At 40.4% G+C, this 25,150-nt stretch overlaps 2 protein-coding genes across 12 annotated transcripts in view; one reads left to right on the top strand and one right to left on the bottom strand.

Annotated features, from left to right (window-relative positions):
* Nucleotides 1-125: 125 nt before the first annotated feature.
* LOC143212356 (uncharacterized) lies at nucleotides 126-15,937 on the top strand. Its single transcript, XM_076431074.1, has 3 exons — nucleotides 126-9,458; nucleotides 10,363-10,793; nucleotides 14,025-15,937. Exons 2-3 carry the CDS (start codon nucleotides 10,661-10,663, stop codon nucleotides 14,591-14,593), a joined length of 702 nt encoding a protein of 233 aa, XP_076287189.1. The 5' UTR covers nucleotides 126-9,458; nucleotides 10,363-10,660; the 3' UTR covers nucleotides 14,594-15,937.
* Lig (ubiquitin-associated protein-like lingerer) overlaps nucleotides 12,781-25,150 on the bottom strand; it is a 29,259-nt gene continuing 16,889 nt past the window's right edge. For 10 of the 11 annotated variants that reach the window (XM_076431025.1, XM_076431029.1, XM_076431023.1 and 7 more), the window contains exons 15-17: nucleotides 18,923-23,998; nucleotides 16,648-17,415; nucleotides 12,781-13,976 (exon numbers count right to left, since the gene is read on the bottom strand). In XM_076431025.1, coding sequence (XP_076287140.1) covers nucleotides 23,753-23,998 — 246 coding nt within the window. In that variant the 3' untranslated portion in view covers nucleotides 12,781-13,976; nucleotides 16,648-17,415; nucleotides 18,923-23,752. Of the gene's footprint in view, nucleotides 13,977-15,889; nucleotides 16,118-16,647; nucleotides 17,416-18,922; nucleotides 23,999-25,150 lie in introns of all 11 variants that reach the window. The other variant, XM_076431024.1, reaches the window with a different exon arrangement.

Genomic DNA, 25,150 nt, shown 5'->3' with positions numbered 1-25,150 from the left:
TACAAAACATATATTTTAAATTTTCATTAAGGGCCCTAATCGTCATGAGAGAAATTCAAAAGTGGAAAATAAGAGCCACCCTACCCGTACATGTGTCCTTACAAAAATAACAAGACTGATTTTATTTAAACCTGGCGCGGCTCCTCTTTTAATACATGGGAGTCCCTAGAGGCGAAAAGAAAATCTGTAAATTTTTCTCTAACGGCAAAAGCCTCGTTTGTCGCGTCACCGTCGTCATGGCTCATCATATCCCAGGTGGAACTCCGCGCATCTACTTGTTGGTTGGCTTGTTGAAATCCGTCATAGGACCTTATATAATTATGTAGTATACACGCTGTGACGATTATGGAAGAGATTTTTTCCGGCCTCGACAGCATTCGTGTGTTGACGACTCGGAATCTTTGGAGTAACATGTGAAAAGCGTTATCCGCCGCTAGCCGAGTGTCGGAAAGCTGCGTGTTAAAATGTGTCTTGTCGTCGTGTCCTTCCGCTTGACTTGCCGGATACGGCTTCAGGACATTCCGTCTGAGCGGGAAGGCCTCGCCAGCCACGAATACGCAGGGCGCGGAGGTAGATGTGCCCGGGAAATCAGTGTCGGGCAACATCTGACTGGTCCCGTCGATGATGGATCGTCCGAGTCGCGACTGGTCAAACATCTCGCCGCTACCGGCGTTATTCCCGAATGGCACAACTTCCACGGTGATAAAATTCGAATTGGCATCAGCCAGGCCCATTAATACAATTGAGTAGGTCTTGTTGCCATTGATGTACAGCGGTCTCGAGCTCGGTGGCGTCCGCATATTTATGTGCTTCCCATCGATGGCTCCTAAACAATTCGGGAATTGCCACTTCTCCCAAAACTGCAGCTTAATCGTTTCCCACATTTCCATGGTAGGCGTGGGCATAGTCTCCGCCAGAAGTGTATCCGTTATCGCACTGCACGTCTCTTGCACTATTTGATGAACCGTTGCTTGGCCCATTAGAAAATTGATGCTGATAGTATTCAGCGAGTCTCCCGTTACCAAGAATCTGAAACAATGATAAAAGAGGTTGATTAGACAATATTTCTGTTTACAGTTCTGCTGTGTAAAATAGGTAGCAGCATATTCGCAGCGGCTATCGGAAGTGGCGCACGAGATGCACCGACCTGGACACCCCGATTCTAAAAGTACACAAGTACAGAGATGAGCTCCAGTTTCTGGCGCCGTACTACATACTACTACCAGCGGGAGACGAACCCGGGCTTGGCAGACAGCATGGGGGAGAGCAGCAAGGCGAATTAGGGTGAGCGCATACTAGAGGGTCTCGAGAAGGCCGCGGATCGTTTCGAGAAGGCAGGGGCCTTGGAGGAAGGGAGCAAGGAGTCCATGCGGCAACAAATCTCTAGCAGGTAGACGGAGAGCAAGGCTCCGCGGCCTTCTCGAGACCCTCTAGTATGCGTTCACCCTTACGAACCGCCTCCTAGCAATAACGGAGTAGAAGAAAGCAAGCAACCGCCGCGCCGCCGCCACGAAAACGATCCAGGTGCAATTTGGAGGAAGAAGAAGCTCTGGAAATTTGGGAAAGCCGCATTACGGCGTGCGTCGAAGCGATTGAACAGCAGTTGCAGCGACACGCTGAAACGCAACGGGTGTCCTCATTAAGACTTTTTTTCGAGAGCGTGATAATGAGCGTATCGCGATTGAAGAGACGAAACCAAACGATAGTGCAGCAAAAGGTCCTGCAAATTATCTCGGAGTTCGAGGATGCACAGGAGAAGGAGGAGGCCACCTGAGATTTCCCCTAGTTTCAGTTAGAGTTAGATTAAGATAGATAAAATTAGGTTAAGGTGTACATTTATTTGTGCTACTTTGTTGAAATAAAACTGTTCTGGAAAAAGTTCGAAATCGAAGAATTCTTTTTATTTATTTATTTATTTATTAAGGTCGCGTCAACAACTAGGTTATTAGCGCTCACGAAGGGCTGATACACTCTATGTATAACAGTGAATTACATATATGTATAGTGTTGTGTGAAAGGCATAATTTTATATAAAACATTTATCAGGATTAACAAGACTTCAAGGCTTTCAAAAATTTCAAGAATTTCTGATTTCGAATAAATATCAAATTGATTCGAAACTCTGTGGTGAAGTCTAGTTTTAAAATAACAATTTAGGCATTTAATTTATGCGTTTACCGTCGAACAGTTGGGAGTCCGAAACTTGGTCGTACCTTAGTAATTGCCTAGCGAAAGGGCAATAAAACGATTCCCATTTATTTCCCATTCACTTCCAACTTCCATTCATACCCCTCTTCGTGCGCGGCGCAAGGAGAGATGTGAAATAGGGTCCGTCCCTTGGAAAAATAGGCTTGGACCTTGTTGAAGAACATATCTACAGAATAGCTGCAGTAAAGAGCTTTTGAGTTTTTGGAAAGCTATCGTCGTGGGCAGAAACGAGAAAAGACAGACGCGAGGTCGTGCATGAATATTCTGCCAGGATCGTGGGCTCGTTGAAGTGCCTCGTTGCGCTACGGGGTCGAGGATTGGGGTGGTCGACAGCGATCGTTGTGTCGTCATCTTTTTAAGTCCGCGCGCGTGGAAAAATGAGCGATCCGGTGAAACTCCGACGCGTCCGATGGAGAATCCTTCCGATTAGGCTCCGACGTACAGGGTGGTCTACATAAGAGTACGCGCACAGTGGGTCCGACGTCAGACAGACCTGGTGACGTTAGGCCCGTCTGGCATACATTTCAAATGTGTGGGTAGGCCCAGGTAGGCCCGTCTGTGAGACCCTTCTAGTTTCGTCCTGCATCGACCGACAGGATGGCCCTCGTTTTGGAAACTCGGAGTTTATTGTACCAGCATTTGCTGGCCGTTCCCGGGGTTGTTCTCTATGGAGAGGTTTATGACAGGTCATTACTATTGAGCTGGAAGTCGACACTTTCTCGGACAACGCGTGTTGACTGTAAAGTAATTTTTAAATTGCTTTACAGTAAAAAATTATGTATTGGACGCGCTAAAAACAGCTTTCTGAAAAATAGACCCGTCCATTTGCATGCCCAATGTTTTATTGCACGTGGCGATAGCCGCTACGCTATCGTACGTCGCACAGTGGTGCAAAATCCCCAAGACGTAGTAATAATTCGTTTATTATGGTAATGTCATTTTGAAAAATCGATGTGTATTGAAATACATTGCAGTATTAATACGTTACAGTATTAATGCAACGATTGTAGATTATAATAGAACTTAAGCACAAACACTGACATTGGAAACAACTGCGACATACACTATTGAAGGAAAACATTTTTTCTCATTTCTTTGTTGTTTTTGTGTATATGCACTCCTTGATTTTCAAAAGTTCCATAGTGTAAATATTATTCAGTGCGGTGAGTACATTACTTTAAATGATAAAAAATGCAAAGCGAATTATTATTTTTTTTTTGTATACATATTATTGAGACCCTTTGGGTCCCACCGACCCAATTTATTTGGTTATAATCCAAAAATTTGCGACTTTTTGTTACTTTTCCACAAATAAGGTCACAATGGTTTAAGGAAGTGCGAGATAAACGATATTTTCGAATCCACATTTATTAAGCTTAAGATTTTTAAAACTAAGAAAATGAAAACACTATCCGAATAACCAAAGTCACAAGTTTTTCATTAAATTATATCATAGTGTAACCATAAGAGTATTTAATAAAAATGATTTCAGTTGAAAAAATATATGTTTTCATAGTTTATTTTGCAATTGTTTTAAACAGGTCCATTGCTATCATAGCACCAGAAAATTGAAAAAATAAAAATAATGATAATATAGCTCCAAGTGTGCTCTTTACGGACCCGTTTTTAAAAATATGGATACTTCAAAATTGGCGACATGAAGATTATTTGAAGTGAACGCTACAACGAAATACAGGGTGTCCCACGTAACACTTTTCACGATTTTTCAAGTACTTGCGATAATCTGACAAAAAAATATTTTAAACAAAAGTTGATCAGTTTTTGATTGGCTATACACACTGCAATAAAAAAAGTTCGAAATTTTCTTTAGTATAGTCAAGATTACCTTCATTTTTTTAAATGAAATGAGGTATTTTTTAATGCATCAATCGATGCAGCTGGACATTCGTTATAAAAAAGTACTAACCTATGTCGAAAAGTTAGTAGTTCTGGAGATATTTCAATTTAAATAACTCTAAAACATCATTACTGTCGTACTAACAATAAGGCGTTACACTAGTAAGTAAACGCTAACGTCTTATTGTTAGTGCGATTCATAAATTAAATCGAGATGAAAAATTAGAATGACAGTGAGCAAATCGACTTTAGATTAAAAATCACGATCACAGCGTGAATGAAGTTCAAATCACTAGATAGGACGCGAGTTGCAAGAAGAGTCGGTTTATTCAGTCGGACTGAATAAAGTTTATTTTAAAGCTACCTATTTCACTATGCTGTGGCTTTTAATTACAAAAGTACTCAACTGCAACAATATATCCTCCAACATAATTGAATAAAGTGTTTAGAAAAATGAATGCATTGTTTAGCCACTTACCGCAGGCAAACTGCCAATCGTTCCTCCGGTGAGATCGGGGTTTTAAAGTTCGTATATCGTTTGGCCAGCTGATCCTGAATTTTTTGCACTATGCTGGAAAAGCAGCGCCTGCTCATCTGGAAATATTCACAGAACTTTTCCTCGTTGTCCGCTAACATTTGTCTGAATAGAAGCAGTTCTCCTTCAACGTCACGATTTCGCCAAAGAGGATGAACACAGTAACGTCTTATCCTTTTGCGTCTTGCTTCCACCTGTTGCTCCTGTTGTTCCTCTTGCTCGCGTTGCTCCTGTTGCTCCTGTTGTTCCTCTTGCTCGCGTTGCTCCTGCTGCTCCCGATGTTCCTCTTGCTCCTGCTGCTCCCGATGTTCCTCTTGCTCCCGTTGCTCCCGATGTTCCTCTTGCTCCCGTTGCTCCCGATGTTTCTCTTGCTCCCGTTGCTCCCGTTGCTTCTGGCGCAGGCGGCGCAGGTGGTACAGTGCGATTAATTGTAGCTGCATCGCAATGCCAACGGCTGCCAATTTCTGCATTCTGAAATCCATCCTCTTGAATGTAACGCGCGCGTGGTAACTGTGGTACTTGGTCGGCCAAAAATGGGACTGAAACCTGGCCTCGGATTCCCTTAAATACGCTACCGGCAACCCCCTCTCCTCCGCAATGGCCGGTCAGCTTTGCCACCTTTCCTGCGAAGAAAATTGTCCCGCTTATTACCAGTTCGAAAACTTAAAGTTTACGCTCGACGTCGATAAATCAAACTATTACGTGATTACGTGACGTTATTGAGGGTGACTTGTTAGTTCACAATGAGAAATGCTGTTGCTATTGAAGGTTCCATTAAAAAGTGTTTAGCCATGTACCATATACTTTCCACAAATTATGCAATAATCACCGGTCGGTAATGTGTTAAACGTAAAAATAGGACTTTTGAAACATCTGAAACTAGAGGTTTCAGAATTCAAACCATTGTTTAACGATATCGATACGGTAATTTTTGACGGAGTTATGATCACGTAAAGTGGGACTAATTTTTCGGGTTCGCACAAGTGATCCCTTAATTCTTTTGAGGAGTGTATACTATATTTAAATTCCATGAAAATCCGAGAGGTGTACCTCTTTCTAAATAATTAAACTTCCTTTGTTTATAACTTTTTAATAAACAACGTCCGCCGGCTAAAACCTCTTGAGGGTTACTCAGAATGGTGTCCTTGACAACATATGTCAAGGTCAAGGTCATCCGAGGTGACTCCCCTTACGAAGGTAGCGATAAATGAATATCGTTGCCTTCTCTCAATATGCACTAGGTGATATTGAGCACCTTGGGTGTAGAGTAAATGCGAAACTGTATTCACTATATACACTTTATTATTTATACTACACGTATAATGGTTCGCGATGTATCTGTTCTTTCGGAGAGTGCGTCTCGTCCGTCTGCGTTTTAGATTTGTTCTGAGTCTGTCTAGTCGTGTCCTGTCTATCGTCAGTTTGGTTTTTTCGTGATTGGATGATTTTGGATTTAGGTAGGAAAATGTAGCGTTTCGTGATTGGGCGTAGGTGTATTGGGAGGAGTTTTTACGTTGATGAGAGTGGGAAACTGTCAGTACTTTTCTCGGTATTGTCTTCGTTCGTCAATGGCGTTATTTATGATAGCATTTCCGTTTGTCGTTTCGGTCGCAAGTGTTGTCCATCTGTCGGGGTCGAGATTGTCCAATTGCGGTGGTCATAAACTAATTTACTCGGTCGGTTCGCAGCTGATTCGCACGTGTTTTTTCTGGTTAAAAACATCCCTTTCAGGTATGTCCCTTTGTCGCTTGGAGTAACGGTACGGTACGCTCGACCTTCGGTGTTGCCGTCGCAACAGTAACATTTATCAGACACGATTTTAATAAATGTAATAGTAAAGATTTTGGAGCTCCGATTTCAGAAACTTCGAAGGTGATGAAAATCGAAGTTTCGATACTTCTGTAAAATTTTTTATTTATATTCTTATTTGTCAAAAATCGTGGTATATAACATGAAACTCGTAAGTTACAACTTCATACGATTCGGAACTCCGGACACTTCGAAACTTTGTACAGTTTAAAGTTTCGAAGAATCTCATTTGGTATAATAAACTGAAGAGAATGAATATTTTAATACGTCAACATGTTCTGACATGCCCGTATGTATTGTGTAATATCATCGATAATATTTAATCTAACAAACTAATCAATATCAATATCAGACACTATATTATTTAATCTAGCTAACGGGACAAAATGATAGCACAAGTAGCAGATTTTACGCGTCTCAGTTGTGTAGAGGATGCTAGCTTCTTTCGTGCTTATTTAAGAAAAGAACATACTAAGGTATTAAGAATGGGGGTCGTGGAAAGAAACTGACAATAAGTGGATGTGAAACACATACGATATTCATGTTGTAAATAGAAGCCGAGAAGTTATTATAAACTTGTTAAAAATACCTGAAAAATTATGGGAAAGAAACTTTGTGGGCGCCTAGAAATCTTCTATCTGCCCGTGAAAAACGTGCGATACTGAGAACAGCATTAAATTCGAGGATGACTGCCAAACAAGTCGCAGAAAGTGTTGGTGTAAGCCACTAACGTGAAGAATGTACGTCGGGTTTTACCAAAATGCATTTCACGCGAAAGAAAGTTGCAGTAGAAACCTTGGTTAAGGGAGGAGCATAAAGGACTGTTTAGTCTGGTCCGCCCTTAGACCATATATGTATACAAAGCGAACGTATCGCTAAGGGTGCGCTTACAGTGGACCCGTTTTCGTCCGGTTTGGCCGACGTTCGACGCATCTGTCTCCTTTTTCAAGCGTGCCGAAAAGAGACACAACGCCGGACGTCGGCCGAAACGGGTCCACTGTAAGCGCACCCTGAGACTGCCTATCGCCACCACAGCCCCGCGGCTGTAGCTCCAATGTTTTGACTTTGACGTTGCACGCTACGTAGTATGTGTGGCCGCTGTAGCCAAATTTTGACGACAGCCGGAAGTGCGTGTGAAACAAGGTCTGCCTCCTCCACTCTGATCCAATCGGCCACGCGTTCATACCTAGACACGTCCTGCCTGGGAACCTTCTTCTCAGGCTCGCATCAATATAATGTCACCAGTTCGGACCCATACCAGATAGCGCCTCGCCACTCCTTACATGTACTCCTTACAAAATGTTTTTTCACTACGTAGAAGGTGTAATGTCTAAAGAATATTCAGCAATTTTATTGACCCGAAACAACAAACAATTCAAACCTAACAGCTGTTTGTAGTTACTGGAGTGTTTCACACCTCATGTGTGTCGTATGAAATTTTTACATGGTGTGTACAGTTGCAAAGTATCGTAGTGGGCGAGATAACACTATTGGTTTCCCTAAAATGAACATTTTATTATTTTCCGGTGTAACTGAAATAATTTTTGATATCATATGTGTATTAAGTTGGAAAGAAAGTTCTGTCACATTTTAAATAAGCAAGTAACTTTACTTGTACATCGAAAACACATGTTGCTAATTAGTCATTGGGATACGGGAATTGACAGGTTACCTGAATGATGGCAACAAGTTGTTACGAATAATGAAAAAAGAACGGTATTTCATAGAGCAAGAATCGTAGAATACGACCACATATTTAAACATTTATTCACACTAGATTCGGTGGAAAATTTGCAGAACAAAGATATGTCTCCAATATATATTTTCCAGTAATTATTTTAAATCGTTATTTAAGACGAATTCACCAAGCGGTAGGAATGTTTCCTACTTCCATGATGTTATAAAGGAGAGCTACCCGATAGTTTACCTAAGGAGTTGTGGAGCACATAAAAACCTTTTTTTTTGTGCCACGCACAGCAGGCAGCCGCGACCCCCGTCGAGAATTTATGACCTGCCGGGCACGGTCAGACACGAAAAAGAATTTTGGAGAGAAATCCGCCAGGAATTTCCGATGCCTGGCACCCTCTCCTTAAGTATTGGTGTACTGGCACGGCCGACCACAGACTAAACAGTCCTTGAAAGACCGAGTGTTCGCCGTTTTGAGGCAATTGTTCTCTAGTCGCGAGCACGAACTGATTTGTTGTACGTATTTGTTGTGTCCTACACTATTGACCTAACAGTCGGCACTTTCTCGGGCAACACGTGTTGACTGTAAAATAATTTATAGGCGCCCCGACTTCTCCGGGGAAAGATAAATGTAAAAAATGCTACATATGTATATCCGAGAAATCTCAAAAACGTTCAGAAACTCCGCTGTGCTTACTTGAGTTGTTTGACGGACTGTTTCACCGTCAACATTGTCAGATGATATTCTTTTTTTTGATACATAGTAAGAAATTGTTTTTTTTTTTGTTATAACGTTTAAATTCCTTAACAACGTATTCCCCACCCATTAGCACGACGAACTCTGAAAAGTTCTCGTTAATATAGCTTTTTAAATAAATACAGCATGTTATATTCTGCCTGTCGACGAGAGTATTTTTCCGGTGGCCTGGCCGGTTCTAGCATAGGCATCTCGTGGGGAGTAGAAGGTTCTGGCAACCCCAGGGGTTAGCCTGAGGAACCCCTGGGGTTAGACACAATCTCCGGCTTGGCCTTTGTGCGAGCCAGTGCTACCAGATGAGGGGAATCACGGTGAGATGAAGTACTCCCTCTCTGATGACCACACCAGTCTACGGCACGGGCACCGTGGCTTAGTGGAGGACGTTGGAGTGTGCGCGTGGTGCTGGAATGGGATAGTGGAAGGGGAAAAGGAGGAGAGTATTTCCGAGGCATTCCATCTGGCACCATTCGTGCGAGCCTCTCGAAACTGAACTTACCGTCGGACAGTCACAGACATGTACACGAGGAGCCAAAATTCTGGACTGTCGCGGCCTGACCACACTAAATAGACCTTTAAAGGTTTATAGTTTACACCTACCTAAAACAAGTATGTAATTTTTAACAATAGTATAATTAAGCTATTAATTTTATTGTAAGAAATATAATGAACGTAATAATGTAAATTGACTGACAGTTTTAGTTTTTGTTAGTGAGCATCCACACTGTTTTCAGTAACGTACAGTGAACTACAGTAATGTTCGGACACTTTTAAAAAGACGACAACTTTTTTAATATTGGACCATACGACTTGGATTTTTTTGAGAAGTTAGAACAATTAGTTGACTACATGACGTGGAAAAGCAATTTTGAAAGAATTGCAATTACTTGGAATTACAAGGAAAATAATCTAAGTTGTTATTTACAACATTTTTATGTGGGCCAAAATTGAAAATTTGAAAAATGCATATTGTGTAAATCTGTGTCAATTATACATATTCTGAAAATTTCGGTAGATGCGGAAAAGAGCTACGGATATTGCAAGATGCAAAAATCCTTAGATTCATTTCGGTAATAGGCTGAAAATCGTGAAAAAACTGCAATTTTCGCCGTCTTTTAAATTTTGTAGCTTATTGCAACGTTGACCGATTTTTATGAAATTTTCGGAATATATATAATTGATACAGATCTACAAAATATATTTAAAAAATTTTCAATATAGGTCCCCATAAAAAAGTTGCAAACGACAACTTGTAGTATTTTCTTTGTAAATCCGATCAATTGCAATTTATTCAAAATTTTTTTCACGGCTTGTAGCTACCCACTTGCTCTAACTTCTCAAAAAAATATCCAAGTCGTATGATCTGATACATATTTAAAAAGTTATCGTCCTTTTAAAAGTGTCTGAATATTACTGTGGTTCACTGTATGCTAAGAAAGACACACAGAAAATATGCGTATACAAAAAAATTGAATTTGTAATGTTTAATAAACAGAAATTAAATTAATTTCAGGGTGTGCAAACTTTTCGACCCGGAGTGTAAATGGCTCGGCCGGGCCACATACAATAGAAATATCCACGAACCCTGGCACGGTCAGTCCAGGCGGTTCAGGCAGTGCTAGATATAAAACCAGGCTTCGTCCAGGTCTGCGAACGACGAACCTCCACCTTCGCTAATAACTTAGGACTACCGCCAAAGGGTCAACTGTGATTGGTGCACCACTTGGACCTGGACCCAGAAAGAATATACAAATAGGCAGTTTTTCACGGGCGATCAGTTACGAGGTAGCGTTGCACGAAAGCTATTCGACATGGATGACGAAAGCTTGATCGAGTGTATCAGAAAAAACGAGTGTTTGTACAATTCGGAGCACCCCAAGTATATGGATGGAAAATACAAGGGAATCGTATGGAGCGAAATCGGAGAAGAAATGGGTCAGCCAGGTGAGTTAACGCGTTCCTCACATTATTACAACACCATCTTAACCATTCATACTCGCACACGGATTCATTTTCATCTTATTTCCTAATTACCTATCTCTCCGTATCTATGTGTAATATCTATAATATCCTATCACAAAATTTTATCGCAGAAAAAATTTATACAGGATGAAACACGAATCGTAATCAGTAGAGATTCGAAAATGTTTCTATCACATATACATGGTTTCAAAAGAACTTTCACTTGTTTACAGCAAATCTTTTGTAAAAAAAATTAAAGGAGCAATTTTTTGCAATCTTTTTTGCAATTCGTTTAATGTTACGATGCGATACGTTTCCGAATTCGCCTTGAAATCCTCTAACAAATAGGCGTAAAAAAATTACAGATGTATTTGCAAAAAATTAAAAGTGACCTTGAAAAATCATTCAAAAAAGAGTTGACGAAAAATTTGCTATAATCACGCGAAAGGTCTCTTGAAACCATGCTATATCTGATAAAAACATTTTCGATGGGACTGCTAATAACAGAGTAATCTCTACCGATCACGATTCGTGATTCACCCTGTACATAAATACACCCTCGTAGTCTCGCGTGTGCAGAACTCGAATTTACACGCCGCTTGTCGCCGTCGCCAAAAATTCTGAAAGTTGAATTTGTAAAGTACAAAATGTTGATAGTTGAATTTCTAAAGTAAAAATTCGGAAAGTTGAATTTTAGATCCTTCCTCATAATCAAATTTCTGAAAAATTCAGTCTTACTGCGACAAACAGTTCCGAAATAGTTGAACGCTAAAATCCTATCGACCCTTAAAGGACTGTTTAGTCTGGTTCGTCACGGACGGTCGAACATTGTGGACCAGTTAGTTTCGTCTGTGACTGTCCGGCCATAATTCGTGAGGCTCGCACAAAGGCCAAGCGCTGGGGATCGTGTCTAAACCCACGGGTTCGCCGGCTAGCCGCAGGGGTTCCCTGAATCTTTTTACACCCCTCTACACCTCAGGAGATGCCTATGCTATGTAGAGCCTGCCAGGCCTGCCATAGGCAGAATATAACATGCTGTATTTATTTAAAAAGCTATTAACTAGAACTTGTAAGAGTTTGTCGTGTCAATAGGTGGCGAATACGTTGTCAAGGAATTTAAACGTTATAACAGTTTGATTTTTTTGAAAAGTTAGAACAATTAATTGACTACATGACGTGGAAAAAGATTTGTGGAAAATTGCAATTGGTCGGAATAGCAGAGGAAATACTAACAGGTGTATTTCGCAATTTTTTGTGGGGTGGAAAATTTGAAGACTACGTTGTGTGGATCTACAAGGTGTTTACACTATTCCTGGCCAGCGTTTCTCTTGCAAATTATTACAAAAACATGAAAGAGGAAAAAGTAGTACATACTGTTTTTTATACGCAACGCAACGACATATGTAATTTTTTTGTGTTTATGATATTTTGTTAGATATGAATCCGTATACTGTACAGCTACCCTCAAGGCCATGCACGGTCGGAAACGAAAGAAGCATTTTGAAGATTTAATACCAATGTGTTTGCAAGTATTTCAAAATGCTTCTTTCGTTTCTGACCTTGCACGACCTTGAGGATCACTGCACAGTATACGAATGAATTCGACTAGACACGCGCTCTCATGTAACATAAGAAATAATAAAGCATTCTATTTAAAAAATTGAAGGTCACCTTCGTATCTATTCAGCCACGGTATCGGTAAAATATCGGTAAAACAGCGAGTAAAACTTCAGAAATACACTAGCGATCCTAGCTAAAAATGCCATGGAACTGATACTTGTGCCGAAACCCTCCGTTTAGGGGTGTAGTTCCACCGTACTTCGTAGTTTTCAAACTGTGTGTTTAAACACGTATAGTTTAACATAATAAAGGTTGCATTGACATTGTATGTGTCCCTGAATAGGTGCTCTGGTTCATTTTTTTCTATAGAAACCCTAAATCTCTCGATATTTAAGAAAATGTATGTGCCTTGACAGTGGCAGCACTGTCGCGCCGCCCAATATTTGTCGAAGGCCATTTTTGGACCAGAGCACCATTGGTGGGTCTTTCATCTATCGATAGTGACTACGTACGGGCCCCAAATGTGCATTACGAAGACGTATATTGAAAACTACGAAACCCTTGCAACCTCGTGTACGTATACAGTGTCTAGCGTTGTGTGAGGGTACCACCACACTGGTGCTCGACCAAGGTCAAATTCGGACCCACACCCGCATTGGTAGACTGTCCGTGACGGACCAGACTAAACAGTCCTTAAATCTAACTGCTGCATTCGGGTGGGTCTTATTTACTCTTCTTAAAAATTTTTGTCAAAATTTCTTTCACGACAACCCCCAGGGTTGTTCCAAATACGTCGCGTTACCGTCGTGATGGCCAATCATATCCCAGGTGGAACTCCGCGCATCTATTTGTTGGTCGGCTCGTTGAAATCCGTCATAGCACCCTTGTATAATTATGTGGTATGAACGTTGTGACGATTATAGAAGCCATGTTTTCCGGCCTCGACAGCATTCGTGTGTTGACGATTCAAAATCTTTGGAGCAACATGTCAAAAGCGTTATCCGCCGCTAGTCGAGCGCGTCGGACAACCGCGGGTTAAAATGTGTCTTGTCGTCGTGTCCTTCCGCTTGACTTGCCGGATACGGCTTCAGGACATTCCGTCCGAGCGGGAAGGCCTCGCCAGCCACGAATACGCAGGGCGCGGAGGTAGATGTGCCCGGGAAATCAGTGTCGGGCAACATCTGACTGGTCCCGTCGATGATGGATCGTCCGAGTCGCGACTGGTCAAACATCTCGCCGCTACCGGCGTTATTCCCGAATGGCACAACTTCCACGGTGATAAAATTCGAATTGGCATCAGCCAGGCCCATTAATACAATTGAGTAGGTCTTGTTGCCATTGATGTACAGCGGTCTCGAGCTCGGTGGCGTCCGCATATTTATGTGCTTCCCATCGATGGCTCCTAAACAATTCGGGAATTGCCACTTCTCCCAAAACTGCAGCTTAATCGTTTCCCACATTTCCATGGTAGGCGTGGGCATAGTCTCCGCCAGAAGTGTATCCGTTATCGCACTGCACGTCTCTTGCACTATTTGATGAACCGTTGCTTAGCCCATTAGAAAATTGATGCTGATAGTATTCACCGAGTCTCCCGTTACCAAGAATCTGAAACAATGATAAAAGAGGTTAATTAGACAATATTTCTGTTTACAGTTGCGCTGTGTAAAAACAGGTGGCAGAATATTCGGGACAGCTATCGGAAGTACCTCACGAGATGCAACGCCCGGAACACCCCGAATGGAAAAAAACACAAGTACAGAGATGCGCTCCTATTTTTGACGCCGTACTTCCACTACCAGGGGGAGACGAACTCGGGCTTGGCGGATAGCATGGGAGAGAGGAGCAAGGCGAACAACGAACCGTCCCGTAGCAATAACGGGGTGGAAGAAAGCGAGCAGCCGCCGCCGCCGCCGCCGCCGCCGCCAACGCCACCGCCACCGCCACCGCCACCGCCGCTGCCACGAAAACGATCGAGGTGCAATTTGGAGGAAGAAGAAGCTCTGGAAATTTGGGAAAACCGCATAGCGGCGTACACAGAAGCGATTGAACAGCTGTTGCAGCAGTACACCGAAACCCAACGGGAGCCCTCATTAAGACTTTTTTTCGAGAGCGTGATAATGAGCGTATCGCGGTTGAAGAGACGAAACCAAACGATAGTGCAGCAAGAGGTCCTACAAATTATCTCGGAGTTCCTGGATGCAGAGGAGAAGGAGGAGACCTGAGATTTCCCCTAGTTTCAGTTAGATTAAGATAGATAAAGTTAGATTAAGGTGTTCATTTATTTTTGTTAGTTTGTTAAAATGAAACTGTTCCTGGAAAAAGTCCGAAATCGAAGAATTTTTTTTATTTATTTATTAAGGTCGCGTAAACAGCTAGGTTATTCGCGCCCACGAAGGGCTGATACACTCTATAATGTATAGCAGTGGATTACATATATGTATAGTGTAGTGTGAAAGGCGTTATTTTATATTAAAAGTATAACATTTATTAAGATTAACACGAGTTTTCAAATTTCCAAGACTTCAGGACTCAAGAGTTCAAGAATTTCTGATTTGGAATAAATATCAAATTGATTCGAAACTCTGTGGTGATTGATTTTTTCGAAAACTTGCAAGACAGAATATTGTATGTCAATCACTATGTACTAGACCAGCGAGCAACGCGCGGCGTATTGTGGCCCAAAAAGACTACGCGCGGGCCGCAACCGGCAACGAACGTAATATGAAGGGTGCGCCGCGCGCCGGAGCGGAAGGTGAACGACGAAGACAGAGAAGCAGATATGTTTCTCGCAGGAAAGACACTGACAGAGAATATGAAACAGCTTGATTTTTCGATCACGCGGGCGGGCTGCATTTAGCGAAGGAGCAATATTTTTTTATGCTCTTTGTGTTGAAATATTCTCTGCATTATTGCGGGGTCCCGTACAAAGCCCTTTTCCGCAATTTGACTCTTGGGACTTTATAAACAACAAAAGTGTACGTTTTTATAGAAGAAATTTTTTTCTGTACACCTTTTCCAAATGCTCATTGTGTTTGAAATATTCTCTGTATTATTGCGGGTTAGCGTACAGAGCCCTTTTTTGGAAAAAGTGTACAGAAAAAAATTTCTTTAAATTTTTTAAATCGGACATATACCCATAATAAAAATAACAGAAAGTCTAAACAACCTCAATCTTGTCAATCTTATAGAGCAATACATGCTAGTCGCTTTTTATACTTGGTAGGTTTAGTGTTTAGTGTTAATTCGTTAATCACTCGCTCACACTATTTCTCGTACGACAGTAATGGTGTTTTAGAGTTATTTAAATCGAAATATCTCGTGAACTATACTAATTTTTCGACATTCCATTTAAAAAAAATGAAGGTGACCTTGAAATCATGTAAAACAATGACCTTGAAAATTTTTTCCCTTACACCGTTACATGTGGCCCTTCAAACAATGTAACTTTGTCCCAAGAAGTTTTTTTGTACAGCGAAAAGTAACGGAGATATTTAGGTGTTCTGTTTCTTCGGACTCACCCTGTAGATGCTCGCTAAATATTGCAAAACCATTGCTCGGAAACGTACAAGAAGGACTACTTTTGAGGCAAACAGCGCTCTAGATTGATCTTTCATCTAGCGATTTTGACTACTAAAAATCCCCGTCTTGGCATTATCGAGAAATCAGAAGTGGAATCCCGGCCCTTGCAATCCTCGCGTACGTATACGTGGTCTAGCGATGCGTGAGTGTTCACGCGCGAGCATCGTCTGTTGGAAAAGACCACCTTAATACCGATTCTTCTTATTGGAGGATACTCAGTGTTACGACAGTTATAGAAGGGGTACACAAATGTCGGAACTATGGGAAACACTGGCTTAGGTCAAGTACGATTTGCATTTTGTATTGCTTTGACCGTTGCGTTTCTGCCAACGGCCAAAGCGATTCCCACAACGCGTATTTAAGAAAAGAATTAATTCAATCGTGATGAAGAATTAGGATGACAGTGAGCAAATCGACTTTACATTAAAAAAATCAGGATCACGGCGTGAATGAAATTCAAATCACTAGATAGGACGCGAGTTGCAAGAAGAGTTGGGTTAGGCAGGACATACCTGGTATACGCTATAGTATAGGTTTTTATTTGCCGTTGTCATTGACTGAATAAAGTTTATTTTAAAGCTACCTATTTCACTATGCTGTGACTTGTAATTAGAAAAGTGTACTCCACTGGAACAATGTATATCCTCCAACATAATTGAAATGTTTGGAAAAATGAATGCATTGTTTAACCACTTACCGCAGGCAAACTGCCAATCGTTCCTCCGCTCCGGTGAGATCGGGCTTCTCCAGAATGTATGTCGTTTGGCCAGCTGATCCTGAATTTTTCGCAGTAAGCTGGCAAAGCAGCCCCTACTCATCCGGAAATATTCACAGAACTTTCCCTCGTTGTCCGCTAACGTTTGTCTGAATAGAAGCAGTTCTCCTTCAACGTCTCGATTTCGCCAAAGCGGATGAACCAGGATGAACACTGAAACGTCTTCTCTTTTTGCGTCCTGCTTCCTCCTGTTGCTCCCGTTGCTCCTGTTGCTCCCATTGCTCATGTTGCTCCCGTTGATCCTGTTACTCCCGTTGCTTCTGGCGCAGGCGGCGCACGTGATGCAGTACGATTACTTGTAGCCAGTGTCGCCAGGTCGCCAGCAATCGAGGGGAATCAAGAATCCCCTCTCTGATGACCAGAGTAGAGTAATACATAGTGGCAAGCTGCGCCGCGCACGAGCAACGTGTCACATATTATCCTATTCTGGTCATCAGAGAAGGGGTACCTTGTATTCCCCTCGAGTGCTGGTTTGGTCACTTTCTGGCGACTCTGCTTGTAGCTGCATCGCAATGCCGACGACTGCCAATTCCTCCATTCTGAAATCCATCCTCTTGAATGTAACGCGCGCGTGGTAACTGTTGTACTTGGTTGGCCAAAAATGGGGCTTAAACCTGGCTTCGCATTGCCTTAAATACACTACCAGCAACCCCCTCTCCACCGCAATGGCCGCCAGCTTTGCCACATTGCCTGCGAAGAAAATTCTCCCGCTAATATTACCAGTTCGAAAACTTAACGTTTACGCTCGACGTCGATAAATCAAACTCTTGAGGGTGTCTTGTTAGTTCGCAATGAAAATTGCTGTTGCTATTGAAGGTTCCATTAAAAAGTGTTTAGCCATGTACCATATACTTTCTAAAATTATGCAATTATCACCGGTCGGTGTAGTGGTAAACATAAAAATAGGACTTTTGGGGGCAATCCCGGCCTAGATTGATCTTTCATCTATCGCTTTGGCTACTCAGAAACCCCATGTTTGGATTATCGAGAAACGAGAAGGCGCATCCTTGCAATCCTGAAAACGCGAATCTTCTCCTTTAGGCATCCAAATAAATGTAGCCATACAAAAAATATAAATTTTCTTTTCTCTTCTACGATATTTTTAGGGATAAAGACCGTTTAACCCTTAACACTGGAGCGGTGACTCTGAGGCATCACTGAAAGTTGTGGTAGGGTATCATTATTAACCCTTTGCTCTTCGAATTATTTTTCAATTTTGTTGCCAAGAACTCCCTACTATTTTAAGTGTTTTATTTGAAATTTACTTCAAAAGACAGTTTCTTTACTTATTTTCGACAATTTTCTTTACTAATTATATCAAATACAGCTCTCAAGCTTTGTTATAGTTTATATTTGTGAACCTTATATGTATTTGTTTCTAACTAGAAAATAAGAAATTAAATAAATAAAGGAAGAACCAAATACGCATATAAAAACTTTCATTTACATACATTTTTCTTTCTCTGATGTCGGGTTACACTCGACAAAAAAAAAGGAGCGCAAAGGGTTAAATAAGTTGGTACCTAATCAATCAGTAAACATTTAAGTATTGTATGAGATGTTATATCAATTTCATATCCATGAAATGAAAAACATCATAGAATGAAATTATTCTGTCATCAACGATTTGACCATGTCGATGAAAACATAGTGTTGACGAAAGTTAGTGGCGGTCAAATCGTGTCGGTGAAATGAGGTGTCGACGATTCCAGGGTAACCCAAGCGACTCATGCGAGCATTGCGAACCCTAAGGGTCTTTGCCCACTAGACGCCTCCTCAGCCTACCTGCGCCATCGCTCCGTCCGTTTTGGGTTTCTTCTGTGTATTTCAATGGGACTGCGCCTACTATACCTGCAATGGCGCCATTTACCTGCAGGCGCAGGTATAGTAGGCGCAGTCCCATTGAAATACACAGAAGAAACCCAAAACGGACGGAGCGATGGCGCAGGTAGGCAGAGGAGGCGTCTAGTGGGCAAAGACCTTAACCCTAACAAACTACCCTAACCCTAACCCTCACAAAACCACCCGCATGCAATCCACTGATCCACAGTAATGACGAGGACGAGTGCCGAGAGATATTTACAAAGATTTCTCTCGCGCATGCGCGTCAAAAGCAGTACCGTATCTTATATTATGATGATATCATATATTATTATGATGAAAAGGTGATGGGGTGGTGATATTGGCGGGAAAGTACCGAAACAATGTGTTCCAGACAAAGACTCCAGAACGAGAGATGCCAGATGATACGAGACAAGACGACACGCAACGACACGACTGGACACGACACGACACGACACGAGACAAGACGCGCTGCGTGCCTGCGGCCTGCGTGCAGTGCTGCGTCCATCGGTCCATCGCCAGCAGTGCTGAAATATTGGCAAAGATTTCTCGCGCATGCGCGGCCAAAACAATACGTATTTGTTTACGATGATGAGGCAATGGTAGCATTGTATAGGTTATATTGGCGGGAATGTGCCGAAACAATCTGTTCCAGACAAAAAGACTCCAGGACGTGTCCTACGAGTTACAAAAATATACACATATTATATATTCATTTTTCAGAATCAAATCATTCCAATTTTTTAAAATTCTGCGGGGTGCTCAAGGTACCCCTTTTTATCGAGAAATCTTGCACAATATCTCTGCTCTGGCTCTGCGTCGTGTTTATTTTGATTAGATGTAGCTATTATACGATAATATTTGAATGCAAAATTAAATATATACGTATACTATTTGATTAAATGTTGGTCAAAAGAGATTGAGAAATTCTTGTATGATTATGGACAGCTGTAGAAGACAAATTGCAAACCAATTACATACCCACTTAAATTTTAAAAATTAGAAGATGTAGGATATTTTGGTGAGATTTGATTTACATGTTCTCTAAATTAATAAGTACCATTTTTATTTCATAATTAGACCGAGTATTAAATTTTGGATTTACAAATGCTATTACCAATGAAAATAGAAAATTTTAGTTGGTAGCACTTTCTTAAAATTTGTCTAGAAAAATTGAAAATTGCATAAACATTCGCAGCCTATTTATAATAATAAAAAATCGTCTGCATCGAAGTTTGAATAAGTGTCCGGTGACTTATGGACGGGAGTGTACGTCACAGGGTTCCTTTAATACATTTATTTTCAGATATTCATATTTATACACAGTAGTAGCTATTTTTTTTCTTTTAATTATGATATTAATAGCTGTAATGGCATAATGCATTTTGCATTTTCGTTTTATAGATTAATACTTGACAAAAATACAAAAATTATTAATGTGTAATAATTATTACGAGAACAAACTGTTTGATCTGAATTTCACATGTCGTTTACATTTACTCTCATCCCTTAAAATATTTTGCATTCTTCTCATTGTTTTGTCATTGTTATACGGTACAGTTAACATCTTTGCCCGTAAGCTCGACCGAGCGCACAGAAGAAGTGAAAAATATTCTAAACTATATATATACTGATATGAAACTGAAAAGTATATTTACTTTGTTAGTCGTATTCCTCCGACCACTTGAACATGTCTCGTTTTGCAAGTGTATCCACATGTAGGTATATGTAGTTCTCATATAGGCATGTATATATTTCAAGTTGTTCAAGATCGTTCAGATGTTCAAAGTTATTAAAACATTCGGCATTTTATTTAAACGTAACGTAAATCGTTAAAATATACCTTCGATTTTAGATGATTGATCGAATACAATAATGTAAACACCGTAGGGGCGACCACAAGTTATGATGACTATATTTATACGTGTAAAATAAAATCGATCTGAATCTAATCGCATATTTATTCAATCGCGATTAGTCATATTTCTGACAACCATTCGAAAATCGTACGTATATTTGTAAGATTTATTTTTCAAGGAACAATATTTTAAAGTTATCATATATGTTCTCGGAACATCCTGCAGTCGATGAAAGTAATTTGTGTAGATCGGGGCATCTTTTTCTTGCGGAGACAACAGAACTGATGTTACTCGAAAGCTTTTGATTACACATTTACATTTTCTTTTTATTTTAAGAGAACTATTCTACATTTGGTCTCCCACGATTTTCAAATGTACCTGTCCATACCGCTGTTACTCAAATTTGTGTATATATATAATATTATATATATGCATGTATATATAATATGTATATGCACAGTTGCTAACGATATTTTACTTACAGTTATTTACTTCATCCACGTATCAGCGATTCTCGATGCGGTTTTGACGATTTACGGTAAAACACTTTGCCCCATGTTATAGTACACGCACTGAATCGTAAATATTTTAATAGCACCTCGTGAGAACGCTTTGTATCCCTATATTTCTCGCGAGAGAAGTAATTCGTAACGATCACTTCTATCCACAATGCAAAAATGTAAAGTATCCGTCTAAAAATGTGTATCGTGTTTGCTTTTCTTCGCATTAGAACTTCTTCGCTTTATAACTGTACATTATCGGTATTTCATTATCGGCATAAATCAGCGCTCGGATTTACTTGCTCGCAACGGCCGAGTTTCGAAGGCTACCCCCCCCCCCCCCCCCTCGACCCGTGGTACCTAGGAGAACTAGGGCCGCCACGGGGAGCGAGACGCGTAGGCTTCGAAATTCGGCCGTCGCAAGTAAATCCGACCGCTGGGCATAAATAATGTGTCTTCTTGAACAGACGGAATCGACAATCGTGTTCTTTTTGATTCGTTACAATCTAATCGAAAGGAGTTATACAAGTTAAAGTGAACGTTCGTTAGTGCAACTAACGTATCGACATCTCGTTTCGAAATCGCTGCAATATCAAATTTGTAAAAACTGTAAACGTTGGTTGTTGTAGTCTGGTACTCGCTCGTCTTTTGCAACGGAAATATTTACGTGCGTGTCCATCCTCCCCCCTCCTCCTCTTTCTCTTCTCCGTTTCTGTTTTTCTCGCAACACTATGTATATGTATGTATCTACTCGACAATCAAGCACACTCAGTACTCTTTTATTTTGATCAACTAAAATTCACTTTTATTTACGTATTAACAAATATTACAGTTTCGTGTTGTTTAAGCAAATCCTAGAAATGAGTATGAATCGAAAGCAAAAAGTAAAAAAAGAAACAGAAATCGTAGAACTTACGGCGTAGACATATAAGATTATTATTTGGACTATACATCGTGTAAACATCGAATAGAATGTCATAGTACGTGTCTTAATTCTCCTCCGTATCCGTAGAACTTCCTTACATAGTAAACTTCAAAAAGGTTACTATTAAAGCTGTAATAATTACTCGATAATAAGTATAAATTATTTGTTGATAAAAAGCATCGTTCGTCCGTATCTCGACATATCGTATCGAACCGTACATTGTGGATCAGTGATAAAAAAAGAACTATATTCGAATCTCTTCCAAGATAATCAATTCGAATGAAACAGGAGAACACAAAAAGAGAAAAGGAAAACTGTCGAAGTCAATTAATAAACTAAAGAGACAACTATTACTTGCTATGTTATAAATTATGTCAATGATATAGAGCGGTTAAGTAAGAATCAATGTATGTATGAGTAAGGGGTTAAAAGTAAATGTTTCTCGATAATATAACTTACAGTACGAAAGGATTGTAAAAAGTGTTACGTGAGAAGTTCTGCAAAAAGCAGACGTTTCAACTCTATTATGTGAATTTTATTGAAGGCACCACAAGAAGAAAAATTATTGAAATCTGCTCGATTCTTTGAATAACCGTGGCCACTAATTAACCTCTGCAACGCCGTTTTTTCGTAAACATAAAAATACAATTAAATAAGTACCGTTCTCGTTTTTTTTTCTTTTTCGAATCCAACACTCTTTGAAAACATGATATGACGGTATCTTCCTATTTTTGGTTTCATAGCTATTCTTTTCGTTAATAAAATACAACGTCGATAAGTTCTGGTAACTAAGAGAGAGAGAGAAAAAAAGAGAGAAATGTATAAAAGCGACTAAACAAATACATTTATAATATGGGTGCGCGCAAGAATGCGAAACTAGTGCAATTATACACTCGTGTGTTTCTTTTTTTCTTTTTTAAATACCAAAAGTGACAACATTATGATGATTATAACTTTATATACCTGAAGTTCCATGGTTAAATACATACAATTATCGTAATTTACAATAGTATAGTTTTACTTGTCGATTCATCACGAACGGGGTGCTTTGTTTTCATGTAAAGAAGCACTTTAGACGTTGGTGAGCCGAGATGCCTACATTATACAAAAAAAACTATCACCCTTTGCAGTCGATGCAGTATATTCGCAATTGCACAGTAGTATACAGATAGGAGATCGGGAGTAGATTTAACAGTCAATTACTCTTCTAAATCATCTTTCCAGTATTTCACACGAGAGTTATGCTACTCACAAATCTTGATTTTTTTCCCCCTTTATAGTGTTTCAACATACCACAGAAAGTCTGCTTGCCTCCTTCGCCTTGACAAATATGTACGATCATGCATTCCACGGTCTTCAACGTTGCGAAACGCTATGCAGTTTATTTGGCACGAGTGCGCCCCACAATAGGAAGAACTATGCAATTTTTCTCGCCGCATGTCACTCTGTTCCAAAAGTTCTTTTTCTTTCCATACACATATTCCGTTTTCAGAAGAACGCTATGTATATATTGTATTATATATATGAATCGCAAGTAACATAACATAAGGAAGAATTTGTTGTGAGTACATATAATGAAATCAGTAAAACTTATTTAAAAATGAATTGTTACATGAATTTACATAAAAGAAATGCATCGCACTATGAAACACACAATCCATAAAAGTTGCCTAATTCTTCCGCATGTTTAAGGTTCATCTTATATTTTACCGTAACTCGTGTCATACCAGATTCGTTTAGTTTCACCAAAAAAAAAAAGAATGTCTTATCTCGTGTTCTTCATGTCATTTATGTCAATGTCCATATCTCTCACACCACCGTGTCTCACAATGGCGAAGTTGTGTTTACTTAGATATGGTGTTCCTCTTTCCTCTTCGTTTCTTTGTGCAATTCAAAATGATTTAATTGCTTCCGGCCCAGTAACTAGGACTGTATCCAGGTTTTGCCTGAGCTTTATTTTGGGAACTTGTATTTGACCTTTGGCCCGTGCTACTACCACCATCTTGATGAAGTGGCTGATGCAACTGATGCGGCATAGTCGGGATAAACAAATGCGTTCCGTATGCGCCAGGCAAACCAGCGTTCTGACTGCCGGTCAGACTAAACGGCGGAGGAGTTGCCGAGTGAAAAGTTTGCTTGTCGTAAGACTGAAATAACATAGAATTACCATTATCGTCTTTTCAAGTATCGTTATACATAATACAGTAAATCCTCTATAAACGCAAAAGCCTTTTCCTCTATAAAAGCAAAAGGGGGATTCGTTTGCATTTATCGTAGACGGGACACTATCTTTTTGAGCTTCAGAGGCCGAGCCGAACGTAGAGAAGGACAGAGCGTGTAAAGAGAGACCGCGCGCGGCCGAAGCGACTGCTGCGACTCTCCGCGTCTCTTTCTTTCCCATACGCCATACGCTGTCCTTCCTTGCGCCCGAAATGTTCATCGTCAATTAAACCACTAAATACAGCTGATATATCGTGTTTGGTCTTATTTTAATCAGAAAAATGCCACAAATATATTGGTGAAAGTGGGAGATGTGTAGAGATAGTAAGAGAAACAAAAAGTAAGGTGAGAGTGGGGGAGGAAGAAGGAGAAAGTTTTTGGATGGCGAGGGGGGCAGACAGGGATGTCCACTGAGTCAGCTACTTTTTACGTTATTGATGGCAGACCTAAATGAGGTGCTTGAGAGGGGCGGATGGGGATGAGTGAGGTTAGGTGAAAGAAAAGTGTACACTTTAGCATACGCGGATGACATTGTAATGTTAGCGGAAGAAGAGGAGGGGATGAGGGGGATGATAGGAGTACTAGAAAAATACTTGGATGGGAGAAGTTACAACTAAACGCGGAAAAGTCGAAGGTGATGTGGTGCAGGAGGTGCGGGGGAGGTAGAAAAAGGTGAGCTGGAGGTGGAAGGGTAAGGTAATTGAGGAGGTAAGATTTGAGGTGAGATTCCAGATTTCTACGATTATTTATCTGTCGATCAATTTCCCAATATGTTATGTACAATTAGGCGTATTTCAGCTATATATGTTCGGTAGCACATTTGTATATGTGCGACCCACTATTTTCAACGTTAAAAAATAATAAAACTGAGGATAGGTCAAGATTAACAGACCAGCGTGTGTGTACAATCAATTTCAAAAATAATGACAGCTCAACAAATACAACAGAATTTTGAAAATTTGGTTACCGAAAACCGTTGCCAAATTTCTGCGAAACAACAAAAATGAAATAGTTTTATTTAAATAAAGTAAACTTAAAAAAAAAACAACTTTTATACTTTATATGTATTTTTGTAATAT

Source organism: Lasioglossum baleicum, chromosome 9, assembly GCF_051020765.1.
Source record: "Lasioglossum baleicum chromosome 9, iyLasBale1, whole genome shotgun sequence".
In the NCBI taxonomy this organism is placed as follows: domain Eukaryota; kingdom Metazoa; phylum Arthropoda; class Insecta; order Hymenoptera; family Halictidae; genus Lasioglossum; species Lasioglossum baleicum.
This window is presented reverse-complemented; position numbering and strand designations above follow the sequence as displayed.

Excerpts from the sequence above, each read along its gene's own strand:
- LOC143212356 (XM_076431074.1), top strand. The coding sequence starts at position 10,661 with ATGGATGACGAAAGCTTGATCGAGTGTATCAGAAAAAACGAGTGTTTG. Across the intron at positions 10,794-14,024 it reads AGAAGAAATGGGTCAGCCAG|TTGCGCTGTGTAAAAACAGG; the intron begins GTGAGTTAACGC and ends TTCTGTTTACAG.